Below are 13712 nucleotides of genomic sequence, written 5' to 3'. Positions count from 1 at the left end.
TTCAGATGGTTGAGCCCAAATGTTAGCCCAGCACTGCCAGGTCACCACCACACCGTGTCCCTCAGCACCACATCCACACAGCTGTGACACCCCTCCAGGGATGGCACTCCCAACACTGCCTTGAGCGGCCTGGGATGGGCCTTGACAACCCTTCCTATGACAAAATTATTCCTTGTGTCCAACTTAAAACTCTCCTGAGGCAACTTGAGTCTGCTTCCCCTTGTCCTGTCACTTGTTCCTTGGGAGAAGAGACAAACTCCAATCTGGCTCCAACCTTCTCTCAGGGAGTTGTAGAGAGCAGTTAAGTTCTCACCTCACCCTCTTTTTCTCCAGGCTGAACAACCCCAGTTCCCTCAGCTGCTCCTCACCAGATCTGTTCTCCAGACCCTTCACCAGCTTCACTGCCCTTCTCTGGCTCTGCTCCAGCTCCTCAGTGTCCTTTGTATAGTGAGGAGACCGAAACTGAACCCAGGACTTAGGTGTGGCTTCACCAGTACCTAGTCAGTAGGGATAATCTCTGCCCTGGTCCTGCTGGCCCCATTATTGCTGATCCAAGACAGATGTAATGGCTGAATCTCCATCCTTAACCCATCTCTGGCACAGGGACCACCTACTGACACCCCAGTCTTGATCTGGATTAAGACCCCAATAAACCTGGAGACTTCTCCCAAAGCCGCTGTGCCCCCAGTGATGGGCACACAGAATCACAGAACTGTTAGAGCTGGAGGGACCTCAAAGATCATCCAATTCCAACCCCCCTGTCACGGGCAGGGACACCTCACACTAGATCAGGTTGCTAAGAGCCACATCCAGCCTGGCCTTAAAAACTTCCAGGGATGAGGCTTCTACCACTCCCTGGGTAAACACAGGCTGAACCCAGTCTGGGTGCAGCAGCAGAGGTGGCAGCAGGAGACAGTTACCCACCCAGAGGGTCCATGCCCGTTGGCTTGCCGGGCATCGGCCGCAGCCCCGGGGTGCTGCTGGTCCCAGGGGTGGGAGCATCGTTCCTCGGCGTGGGAGTGTTGGACTTGAGCCCGGGTGTTGACGACTTGTCATTCTGGGTGGGGAAGGGATGGACAGCAGAAAGGATGAGCTTCTACCACTGGTGTCTGCCCAGCCACCTCCCAGGCCCAGCGAGCAGCCACGGCTGGCGAGACCCAACCCCGCCCCAAGGAAAGAGAAGGACATACGTGTCCCAGGTCCTTAGTCTTGGAGGAGGGAGTGCTGCTGGAGGAGGCCACCGAGGCTGGGCTGTTGGGTGCATCCCCCTTCTTCAGCCCACGGGCTTTGTCTATGCCATTCTCTGGTGGGGAGTGGGCTGGGCTGACCCGAGGGGTGGCAGGGTCCTGTGGGATAAGTGAAAGCGTTGGCACCACCAGAAGTAAGGATGGTTCCCATCAGGGCTCTCTTTCAGGGTGGAGCTGTGTTGAGTGGCTCTAAGGCATCACCCCCAAACCACACCACAAAGAACCACCACACCCCCAACCCTAGCTCACCTCGTTGGAGACATCGACCACCAGGTCATCACTCTTGTCACCATCACTGTCCTGAAACACAAAGTGAGTCACATCCCTTAGAAACTGCCAAAACTTGGGGTGGGAAAGTGTCCCCTGAAGCCCAGCCCCAGGAGGGCACAGGTCACCCAAAACAACTTTGGAAGCCACTAGAATGACAGAATGGTTTGTGTGGGAAGGGACCTTCCAAGGTTATCTCATCCAACTCCCTGCAGGCAGCAGGGACATCTGCAAGTAAAGCAGGATGCTCAGAGCCCCAAACGACCTGACCTGCAATGGCTCCAGGCATGGGACATCTCCCACCTCTCTGGGCAGCCTGGGCCAGACTCTCACCACCCTCAGCGTCAAACATTTCTTCCTACTCTTCAATCTGACTCTCCTCCTTTTAGTTCAAACCATCACCCCCTGTCCTGTCACAACAGGCCCTGCTCAAAAGTCTGTCCCCAGCGCTTTCATTGGCCCTTGAAGCACTGAAAGGCCACCAGAAGGTCTTCCCAGAGCCTTCTCTGCTCCAGGCTGGACAACCCCAAACAGACTGTCCCTTACATATCGGCTCATGCTGTCCTTCTCCTCTGCTTTCCTCTTCTTGGAATCAATGCTGTAGTCCGTGGAGCTCCGGTGCTTCTCGCTGGCCCTCAGGCTCTCCGAGGGTGAAACTGAGTTGTTCTGCAACAACAAAAGACACTTTCAAGTTTGAAACAGGACCTTCAGGAGCATCAGCTTAGTTGCTGTCACAACGCACCCTCCATGCAGCACCACCCAAATCCAGCCCCATCCCAGAAGACTGCAAAACCTCAATGGTGGAGTGAGACTCCATGGGGCAACCACAGTGCTCAAGGCAGAACAGATGGGGCCCTGAACAACCTGGGCTTGGGGGAGGTGATGCTGGCCATGGTAGGGGCTTGGAAGTAGATGATCTTCAAGGTGATTCGAACCCAAACCATTCTATGATTTCTGTGCTGTTACAGGATTCAGGCTGGGCTGAAGGAAGGTCACCACTGAGCTGAGCATTGCTTGGAGATAGGGTGATGCTGTTGGGTCTTCTCCATCCCAGTTACTTGTGGGTACCTCACCCACAGCAGAGAAAAGGGAGGGGCAGGATGTTGGTTGCAAAGGCAAACCCTGGGAAGCAGCTGTGATTGAGGACAGCAGCTCCCAGTACTTCCCTGGATCTACCACAGTAGGTACTGGTGAAGCAGAGAGGGGAAAAGCTGTGCTCCTGTAAGCCAGCCCCATCGCCATCACCCTCATGAAGTTCACCAAGGCCAAGTGCAGGGTCCTGCAGCTGAGTAGGAACAACCACCTGCACCAGTACAGGTGAGCTGAGCTGCTGGGAAGCATTCTGAGAGTGCTGGTGGACAACAGGGTCACCAGGAGCCAGTCACCAGCCCTTGTGGCCAAGAAGGCAAGTGGTCTCTAGGGGTATATGAAGAATAGAGAGGTCTGCAGGTTCAGGGAGGTTATCCTCCCTTACTAAGGTGAGGCCACAGCTGGAGGACTGGATCCAGTTCTGGGCTCCTCAACTCAAGAGACAGGAAACTACTGGAGAGAATCCAGTAGAGGCTACAAAGATGCTGAGGGGCCTGGAGCATCTCTGTGAGGAGGAAAGGCTGAGAGCTCTGGGGCTGGTGAGCCTGGAGAAGAGCAGCCCTAGAGGGGACCTGCTCAATGCTCAGCAAGAGCTAAAGGGTGAGGTGTAAGAGGGTGGGGCCAGACTCCTGTCAGTAGTGCCCAGAGACAATACAAAGGGCAGTGGACACAAACTGGAAGCCAGGATCTTCCATCTGGAGAAAGTTCTTTGGTGTGAGGGTGCTGGAGTCCTAGAGCAGGCTGCCCAGAGAGGTTGTGAAGCCTCCTTCTCTGGAGAGCACCCAACCCCCCCATGCCATTGCGATCCTGGGCAAGCTCCTGTGGGTGCCCCTGCCTTAAGCAGGGTGGGGGGGCTGGACTGAGTGTCCCTTCCAACCCCCTCCACGCTGGCATCCTCTAATTCACATCCAAGCCTCCCACCCCCTCAGCTAAACGCCCAAACCCCTTCCCCTAAGCTCCTCTTCTCCCCTCTTTTCTTCTCCCCGGCTGAAAGGGAGAACTAAAGCAGTTCATGTTTCTCCTCAGCTCCCCAAATAAGCAGCTTTGGATAACACCAGGGTCTTTCTTCTCAGCCAGTGAAGCTGAAAACCCCTCGCAGCTACCCAAGAATCATGTCAAGCATTTAGAGGCATCGATCCATCCCCGCCCCGCCGCTGGCCCACGGCCAAGGAACTCAACATGGGTTGTTGGTTTTTTGTTGGGTTTTTTTTTTTTTCTTATTACCCAAGCAAAAAAAAAAAAAAAAAAAAAAAAAGGAGCTTGGAAAAGAGGAGAGGAAAAAAAAAAAAATGAATGACTAACCCTGATTATCCTGCAGCGTTAAAACCTCCCCAGGGAACACCCCCGGGCTTTAGTTCATCCATCAGGAGCCTTCCCATCTCCAGCAACCCCCCTTTCCCTTGCTGAAGGAGCAGGTTAATGATGCCCAATTCTCCTCTCTCCATACACCACCACCCACCCCCCCCTCATTAAATAGCATTTTTCTTCCCCATCCTTCCCCCCCCCCCGCCTCGCCCTAGCTCTCAAAAGGGCCATTTGTGGGCTCAGCTCTGCAGTAATTTCCTGCCATCCCCATGGATCAGCCAAGCTTTGTCCTGCCAGTTTGTCCTCAGACAGCAGCATTGTGTGAGCTGAGCCCCCCCATGAAGCTTCTACCACCGTCTTTTCCCCCCAGAAACAGCCTTCTCCATCCATGCTCAGCCAGCCAAAAACAAGACCCAGACCATGGTGGCAGAACCATAGATACAGAGCAACCACACTGGAGCTCCTACACCCTTCTCTCCCCTCCAAAATACATCTTCAACCCTCTACATCCATGCTCAACCAGCCAGAAACAAGACCCAGACCATCACGGCAGAACCATAGATACAGAGCAACCACACTGGAGCTCCTACACCCTTCTCTCCCCTCCAAAATACATCTTCAACCCTCTTCATCCATGCTCAACCAGCCAGAAACAAGACCCAGACCATCATGGCAGAACCACAGATACAGAGCAACCACACTGGAGCTCCTACACTGTTCTTTCCCCTACAAAATATATCTTCAGCCTTCCTTACCCATGCTCAGCCAGCCAGAAACAAGACCAAGACCAAGGTGATAGAACCACGGGGAGAAAGCAGCCACAATGGAGTTCCTAACCCCTTCTTCTCCCCCCAGAATATATCCACACCCCTCTTCATCCATGCTTAGACAGCCAAAACCAAGCCCCAGACCGTGGTGGGTGCCCACTGGCAAGGGTTGCCCTCTTCCACAGTTATCCAGCTGGCTGGATAATAGCTTCACCTTTCAAGCTCCTACTTAATGCAGTGTAAGAAGCCCCTTCCCCCAAACCCAACCCCACCAGATTAGATGACCCAGGAAAACAGAAGAGTGATCAGGAATGAAACAGCTTTGCTAATCCCCAACGAGGTTAGGAGCTGGGTGGACTGGATTCTGCTCATTCAGGAGGCTCAGTCACTCAGAACCAAGGCTCCAACTTCTGTGAACATCAAAATAAAGGTCAGAACCCAATCTCCTTGCTCCAGTCAAAGTCTAGGTTGGGGGTGTTTTGATTTGGTTTGGGTTTTCCTCCTGGATTTTTGGGTTTTTATTGCTTTTTCTTCACTGGAAAGGTTCCCAAAGCCTGGAATAGGCTCCTCATGGAGGTGGTTGAATCCCCACCCCTGAGGGGTTTTGAAGCCACAGAGATGTGGTGCTGAGGGACACAGTTTAGCACCAGCCTTGGCAGAGTTAGAGAATGGTTGGACTTGATCTTGAAGGTCTTTTTCCAACCCAAACAACACCATGCTTAATCAAGACCCGTGCAAAAGGCAACCCAGGAGCTCACATGCAGGAGCCTTGGTTTTAAGAGACAACAGATGAACCAAAACCACGAAGCCACCAGCACAAAAGTAGGAGGTTAACAGGACTTACTGCACTCGAGTCTCGCTCTGTGGGAAGCAGCCAGCATCAGAGGTGAGGTCACAGCCAAAATAAAGAGAAGGCAGGAAAAAAAAACCAAGTTAGGATGAGGCTTAAAGCAGAAACATAAACCTAGAAGCTCCTCCTCACGTAGTCTCCTGCCTTAACCCAAACCCAGCTTGGCTCTGCTGTACTATTCCCATCCTCATCCCTCCATCTCCTGCCCAGCTCTTTGTGGCAACGACTTGGTGAAACAGAGGAAAATGGAAGTGCCCTGAGCAGCTCTTGTACCCAAAGTCACAAACTCATGAGAAGGTCCCAACTGCTCACTGCCAAGGATGTGGCTTAACCATTAAATTGCCCCAAGACAGGCTCGTTTTACCCTGGCATCTTCTAACACGTTGGATCCACACAGGAAAATTAAGACAAGTGGATAATTGCCACCGAGATTGGTTTTCCTCACTGGTTTTCACAGGCAAGAAAACCACCCCAAAACTACCTGAAGAAGCCCAGAGCTTCATGGAGCTGTTGGAAAACTGCCCTAGAAATGGGTGTATTGAGGGGAAAGATCTTGGATCTTCACATGCTTGTGAAAATCAACCAACACCACTTGGTCTTACAACCAACTCATGCACCAGGGGAGGGTTAGGTCAGACATGAGGAATAATTTCTTCCCCTTGAGGGTTTGTCAAGGCCTGGCCCACACTGCCCAAGGCAAGTAGTGGAATCCTCATCCCTGAAGGTGTTTCAAAGCAGCGGAGATGTGGTGCCAAGGGACACGCGTTAGGGGTGACCTGGTAGTGTTGGGTACATGGTTTGACTCCAAGCTCTCTTCCAACCAAAATGATTCCAAAATCATCAAGGGGATCACCTCAAGCTTGGCTCATACCTGATCAGCTTCCTTCTCCAGAAGGAAAGCTGCTTTGCCATGAAGACATGGCTGAAAGGGACTCCAGTGAAGCTTGTGAGAACTCAAGGGGCACATGAACAACTCAACTCAACCAAGGTCAACCTGCCTCTGTCCTCTCCTGAGGCAACTTTCACTCCCTGCCCTAAATGAGCACAGGAAGGATCAGTCTGAAGTCAAGTCCCCTCCTGCCACCTCCCAGAGATTCCCTCCCATCCTCCTGAGCTTCTCCCAGGTTCCTCAGTGAACAAGCAAAGCAGCTAACAAAGCTTTGGAAGCTACCACTAGGGAAGTCAGTGGTTGGACTTAATGATCTTAAAGGTCTCCTCCAGCCAAAACCACCCAACAGGCCTACAAATATCTCACAACAGTGGCATCATCTCCCTTGGTCACCAAGAATGGGTTTAGGAGCTTGAGCATCCTTAGGGAAAGCTGCATCCCTAAAAAACACCAACCCAAGCTTTCTCCCAAAGGCTGCGGCAGTGGGAGCAGGAAAAAAGACTCTGGCCCAGGGCATTTCTAGCATCATGGGATACACCAGGGGCTCCACACCAACGAGAAGTCTCTGGGGACAACACCAACCCAACCTCCCTCTCTCACCTCTGTGGTCCAGGTCGTGATGGTTCTTCTCATCCTTGACAGCGAGGTGTGCCTGGCTCCCCAGGGCTCCGAGCGCCAGCAGCCCTGAGCTGCTGCCAGTCACTGGCGGGATGCCCGGTGGCTGCAGACCCGAGGGATGTGGTGGCAGCTGCACTGGGGGCCCGTGAGCAGCATGGGAGAGGTGCTGGGCCTGGAGTTGCTGCTGCTGCAATAAAAGGACCAATAAGCCAAGGAGGAGGACATCAAGCCATCAAGAGCAGCGGCAGCAAGTGCCACGTGGCTGGTGTCACCACCAGCAAGGTGATGCCCTGCTCTGCTGCCTGGAAGGAGAAGCTCCATCAGTAGGAGAGATGGAAGGTGCTCCATGCACCCATCAAATGACCCCCACCACAGCCACCAGAGATGGCCCTGGGGATGATGCCCACCACAGCCCTGTGGAATGAGTGCAGGCATGGCACATGCACCCCACACCAGACCAGAAAGACATTCAACACAGTTCAGCATCATCACCGGAGGCTTCGAGCTTATCCTTCACTCAAAGCAACTCAACATCACTGCAGACTTGGCTTTTCAGGAGATATGAAGTCAAAAATAGAAGAAAATCCACCCAAGACACCTCAAGTGGCTCTGGATGGAGCACCAGCTGCTAAACAAGACCACAGACAGGGAACTGAAGCATCCAGGACCTTCTCAGGCCACCTCAATGAGGAAGAACTTGGCTTCTTTGCTCAGGACCAGCTTTGAGGAGCTTGATGGGCAGAAGAAAACCACCCATACATCACCTCGGTCCCATCCTGTCAGCCTGCTGCTCATGGTCCCCTGCAGCACCAGATCACAGATTCAGAGAATGGTTTGGGTTTGAAAGGACCTTAAAGACCTTCCAGTTCCAACCTCCCACCATGGGCAGGTGACACCTTCCATTAGACCAGGTTGCTCAAAGCCTCATCCAACCTGGCCTCCAACACCTTCAGGGGTGGAATCGTGGGTGCTGGGCATCACCACCAACAGCCTCCAGCACCCACATGGGTGGCTGCAGGCTGGACCTGGGTGCAGGGACCCCTGGCTGGTCTCCATCTCCCCATGGCTCTGAGGAACTGGGAGCTACAGCCCTCCCAGTACACTGCCAGCTCGTTTTGAGCTAGGAAAAGGTGAGCTACAGTTTGAGGAGGAGGAAAGGAAACCCCAAACACCTCCCTCTGTTTCCATTTCAAACACAAACTGGAAAACAAGCTGAGCTCTCAGTTCCTTTTGGTCTGTCCTTGGTGGTGGCACTTCCAAGAGCCTCAAGGCCATCACCTCTGAAGCTCCTTCACAGCAAGGACAGCAACAAGGCAGCTAGGAGTGTCTCAGAGCTTGGTGCTCATTTTCCCAATCCTTCCTGCACCCATGGCCACCTCCATCAGCACCCAATTAGCTGCACTTGGCCAACTGGCCTCCTCCAGCAGGAATTCATGCTGGAGGGGGACATCTGAGCTGCAGCAGAGCTCCTCACACCACTTACAGCTCAGCCTGGATCAGGTTTTCCTCCACTTGATGCCGCCAACGTGGCAGAAGTAGTCACCAGAAAGATGACCACCAGAGCAAGGCTACCATGGCATGGTGATGGGACACCACCACCAACATGCACCCCAAAACCCACCAAGAGTCCTTTCCTGCAAGGTTCAGAGGGGCTGAGTCCCAGGCAGAGCTGTCCCAGGCCACCACAGCTCCAGTACCACCTCCCAGTAGGCGGGACCCAACATTTCCAAAGCACATTTCTACCAGCTCTATGAGGGGCACCTGGATGTCCCCAGAGCACAGCACTGGGGTGACCCCAGCTCACTCTATCAGATGTGAGCACAGCTCAACCAGGCAGCACCAGCTGCTGCTCTGCAGCTCCCAAAACACACTGGGAAAGCAGGGAAAAAAAGTAGGTCCAACCAGAGGGGTCCTGCCCTCAGCTTCACACAAGGCACAGCTCAACCCCATCGAGGGGCACTAAAGAGTTTTCATTCCACCTCCCAGGAAGTCCAGTGCTCACCTGTGCCACCAAACCTCCATGTGCCCCATGGTACAGTCATCAGCTCTACTGCAAGTCTCTGCAGGCAGACCCACAGCTCCAGCAAGGGTGAGGGCACCCTGAAAACAACTTCTGGTGCACCCTACACACCCCTTGCATCCTTCACGCACCCTTTGTTGTATCCTGCACCCCTCTGGCACCCTGCAAACACCCCAGTACCCTAAACACCCCTTGATGCACTCTGCACTCTCCTAGCACCCTACAAATATCCCCAGAACACAGCTGCAGGAGCCAGGATGCAGCTTTTGGGGACACTCCCACACTCAGGTCACTTCTTGAGGCAAAGCCCAAGTTCCCTCCATGCTCAGCACCATGTGACTTGCTGCCACATGCTGATGGATACAGCAGGACCCAGCAGCCTCTTGGGTTGGTGACCCAAACCCATCTTTGGGTTCCAGGAAGAGGGAAATTCCATCCCCATCAAGGTCAGGGCTAGGAGGCAGAAGCTGTAGATCCAAGGCTTCATGATCTGGAGATGCTCCTCTGGGCAGCAGTAGCAGAAACCACCTAGAGAAGACAATTAAACCTTCTGTAGTGATAGGAGAGCAAAACCAGAAAGCAGCCTGTCCTCAGAAGAAAGAGCTTCTTAGCTTCTGCTGGGTTGCTCCATCCACAGGGTAGAGTGAAGGAAGCATCCTCGGGATCTCCAGCTGAGGAGGTGTCCTCAAATCTCAGGGTCATGTAAGGCAGCAGGAAAAGGAGAGCTTGCTGGGAGCTCCAGAAGGGCTCCCAGCCCTATGAAGTGGTCCCAAGGTCCATAAGGTGGCCTCAAGACCCATGGGATGCTCCCAAGCCACAAAGGAGTCTGCCAGGTGGTGCCAGCATCATGTTGATGTGTCCCTAAACAACGCTGAGCACTGCCTCTGCTTCCTCACCATGCATCAAAAATCAATCCCTCCAACATGAGAGCAGCAGGAACAAAGACTTGGCTCTTGCTGAAATCCAAGAGGCTCTTCACAGGCCCCATCTCACAAGATTTCCACCCACTTAAGTGAGGAGGAAGGACTGACCATGGCAACAGCTCCCTGGAGAACATCCCTTGATGGCTTTCCAGCACGGTGCACTCCTCTCCTGCAAGCTTTCCAGCAGTGTCCATCTCCATAAAGCTGGAATATGCCAAGATCCCACATTTTCACCTCAACAATCTCCAACCTCCATGGTGGGCAGAAACATCTCTACCAAAAAAACTCCTCCCCAAGGCAACAACCCACGGCAGCAGCAGGAGCCTAAAAAAGAAGGCTGTGGTCTCACAGGAACCCTGCTCCACGCAGCCACGCTCCAGCCCGGTGATGTTGATGGGGGTCACAGCCTTGGCACTGCCCCAGAGGATGGCACAGCTCCACCACAAGCAACTGCAGCAGCACCCAGCTGGAGAAGGCAGGAAAGGTCTCCACCAGAGCAGAAAATTGTTGGCTTCCTCCTTTCTTGGAAGCTGCCAGCAAACACATCCACCCAAGGGGCTGGTCCTACAGGGTCCGAGCCCCCCCCCTGCAGTGCCCCCACTCCGGGGCAGGGGCTGGAAACCAACACCAAGACACAACATTCAACAGTGACAACATTTCAAGGTGGTTGTCTCTTCTTTGGCAGACAGGAATCGATGAGCAGAATCCATTTGGGAAGTCTCCTCTCCAGGTAACTCTGGTTTGAAGCCTCACCCCTCACTCCTGTCCAGCTGCCCACAGCTCCATGAGGTAGTGAAGATCCCACCTTGGGGCTGCAGAACTCTATCCAGGCACTGCTCCAAGGAGCTTCATGTCCCTGTTAGGTCATTCCCAGGACAAGAAGATGACAAGTTGATGATCCCACCACACGTCCCTGCTGTGGGCAACAGTGCTGGAAGGTGCCCAGGCTCCACTTGTAGACATGTCCACCATCCTTTCCAGCTGCAGCAATCCAGTGGATGGTTGATGCTCATTCCTCCTGCACAGAGCTTAGGAACCATGTCCTGAGGACTCCATAGAAGGGGATAAAATCCATCTGGGACTCCATGGATGCAGTGATGCTGCTCACTTGGTGTCTTCTCCACTGATAAACCCCATCCCCCTCCCTGCCCCTTGATCCCTATCCTAGAAAAGGGAGGATTTAAAAACTACACAAACATCTTTGGCCACCTTAACTACACAAAAGTACCACCCCAGGACCCTCAGCCAGCCACACCTCAGCTGATGCCAGGGACGAGATGAGAGTGGTCAAGCTCAAGGAGGATCGGGGTCTTTGGGAGGACTTGAATCAGCCTTCCAGGATCAGGACTCTCCTAACACCTCCCCACTGTGCCCAAGCTCAGAGCTGCTCAGGACACTGCACTGGGGCTTCTCATCTGCTGGCAGGACCCCAAACTGCACTGAGTTCCCCACAGAGGCCAAAACACCAGCCTGGAGCATGAAGCTTGAAGAACCCTGGGACTGTTGAGCCTGGAGAAGAGCAGCCTGAGAGATGATCTGTTAATGCTTAACAAGAGCTAAAGGGTGGGGGGCAACAGGATAGGGTCAGACTCTTCTCAGTGATGCCCAGTGACAGGACAAGGGGCACTGGGCACAAACTGGAACCCAGGAGCTTCCACCTGAACAGAAGGAGCAAATTCTTTGTTGTGAGGGTACTGAGCCCTGGAGCAAGCTGCCCAGAGAGGCTGTGGAGTCTCCCTCTCTGGAGAGCTTCCAACCCACCCTGGCCATTGTGGTCTTGGGAAAGCTGTTGTGGGTGCCCTTGCTTTAGCAAAGGGGTTGGACTGGATGATTTCCAGAGGTCCCTTCCAACTCCACCATTCTGTGATTCCAAGGTGCAGGCAAAGCTCTGCAAACCAACCCAAGGTGATAGTGGGGACATCAGCAACACTCAGCCCACAGGTCTGGTTGGAGCTAGCCTCAAGCTGCACCAGAGGAGGTTTAGGATGGATAGTAGGAAACACTTCTTCACCAGCAGGGTCACTGGGCACTACCCAGGTTGCCCAGGGAGGTGGTAGAGCCCCCATTGCAGGAGGTGTTTAAAAGATGTTTCAACGAGGAGCTTAGGGGCAAGGTCCATGAGTTGTGTAAGGGGAGATGTTGGGTTATGGCTGGACTCAATGATTCATAGATTTATAGAATGATCTGAGTTGGAAGGGGCCTTAAAGATCACCTAATTCCAATCCCCCTGCCATGGGCAGGGACACCTGCCACTGGAGCAGGTTCCTCAAGGCCTCATCCAGCCTGGCCTTGAACACCTACAGGCAGGTGGCATCCACAGCCTCCCTGAGCAACCTGTGCCAGTGTCTCACCACCCTCACTGCAAAGAGCTTAATGATCATAAAAACTTTCCCAAGCAGGCTATTCCTTGCTCTGTGAGCAGACAGGGAGATGTTTTCCCCCTGGGATAGCTGAGGATGTGTCAAACAAATATGGATGGGGAAGAGAGGAGGTGAAGAAGGATATGAAGGAGGTTCCAAGGTGTGTGGTGGGGAAAGGCTGGCAAGGAGATATCTGGTATGCAGAGTGGTTTTAATTGGATTATGTCCATCATGCTTCATGCCTTTGTTCACAGATTTAATGGTTCACCACTTAAGTTCACCACTGGTGTTAAATTTAGTAAAGTAGTCTAATCATTTCCAGAGCTCTAACCAAATCAAGGGCTCAATTTCACACAAGCCTGAGGAGACAATGACCTAGATGCATAAAATTAACACTTCTTGACCTCAAAAGGGGCAAGGAACCAAAAAAGCAACCCCCAAGAAAGAAAAAAAAAGAAAAGAAAGGCCAAGCAAAGGTTTAAAGAATTGGTTTGGTTTTGGGTGGCTGTGGATTTGGGTGGCAGCACCTGCACGTGGAGCTGTGGTGTGCTTGATAAACAGTGGTCTTGCCTTGCTGGGAGGGTGGCAGAGGACAGCAAAGCCACATGGAAGCCCCCCTGTTGGTAGATTGTCACTGTGGGTGGTGGGGTCTGTGCATGCCTCAGAGTGTTGGTTGAGACCCCTTGAGAGGAAGCAAAGTGATCAGCCCCGAAACACAAACAGGAGAAAGTTCTGCTTGATGGAACAAAAAACAGCCCAAATCTCCTTTGCTTTCATGGCTTGGGGGTGCAGCAGGCACCAGAGAGCATGGACCCACCATGCAAACCAGCTCAGCATCCTCAACAGGGAACTGCTCCAGAGAGTGTCCAACAGGGGCTACGAGGATGATGAGGGTACTGGAGCAGTGCTGGATGAGGAGAGGCTGAGGGACCTGGGGCTGCTTAGTCTGAAGAAGAGAAGCCTGAGTTATAAACATTTATTAAATGCCCTCTATCTGAGGGCTGGGGGTCAGGAGAGGGGGGACAGGCTCTGCTCTCTTGCTCCCTGGGATAGGACAAGGAGCAATGGGTGTAAGCTACAGCACAGGAATTTCCACCTCAACACAAGGGGGAACTTCTTTACTGTAAGGGTCACAGAGCACTGGAACAGGCTCCCAGAGAGGCTGTGGAGTTTCCTTCTCTGGAGACTTTCAAGGCCTGTCTGGATGTGTTCTTCTGTGACCTGAGCTAGATTGTGTGGTCCTGCTCTGGGGAGTGGGGTTGGACTCAATGAGCTCTTTGGGTCCTTCCCAACCCCTGACATCCTGTGATCTCACAGGCATCAACACAACTCAAAGACATGCCCTACACAAAGAGCAGGACAGCATTTGCTACCCTC

The 13712-nt window shown here is 53.2% G+C and overlaps 1 protein-coding gene across 8 annotated transcripts in view; it reads right to left on the bottom strand.

The window, feature by feature from the left end:
- The window catches only part of TLE3 (TLE family member 3, transcriptional corepressor), a 43819-nt gene that overhangs the window by 10123 nt on the left and 19984 nt on the right, over window positions 1–13712 (bottom strand). For 5 of the 8 annotated variants that reach the window (XM_064157841.1, XM_064157844.1, XM_064157848.1 and 2 more), the window contains exons 8-13: window positions 7015–7219; window positions 5520–5536; window positions 2061–2180; window positions 1497–1547; window positions 1191–1346; window positions 925–1057 (exon numbers count right to left, since the gene is read on the bottom strand). In XM_064157841.1, coding sequence (XP_064013911.1) covers window positions 925–1057; window positions 1191–1346; window positions 1497–1547; window positions 2061–2180; window positions 5520–5536; window positions 7015–7219 — 682 coding nt within the window. The remainder of the gene's footprint in view (window positions 1–924; window positions 1058–1190; window positions 1347–1496; window positions 1548–2060; window positions 2181–5519; window positions 5537–7014; window positions 7220–13712) is intronic. The other 3 variants (XM_064157843.1, XM_064157849.1, XM_064157847.1) reach the window with 1 other exon arrangement.

Source organism: Pogoniulus pusillus, chromosome 17 (assembly GCF_015220805.1).
Source record: "Pogoniulus pusillus isolate bPogPus1 chromosome 17, bPogPus1.pri, whole genome shotgun sequence".
In the NCBI taxonomy this organism is placed as follows: Eukaryota; Metazoa; Chordata; class Aves; order Piciformes; family Lybiidae; genus Pogoniulus; species Pogoniulus pusillus.
This window is presented reverse-complemented; position numbering and strand designations above follow the sequence as displayed.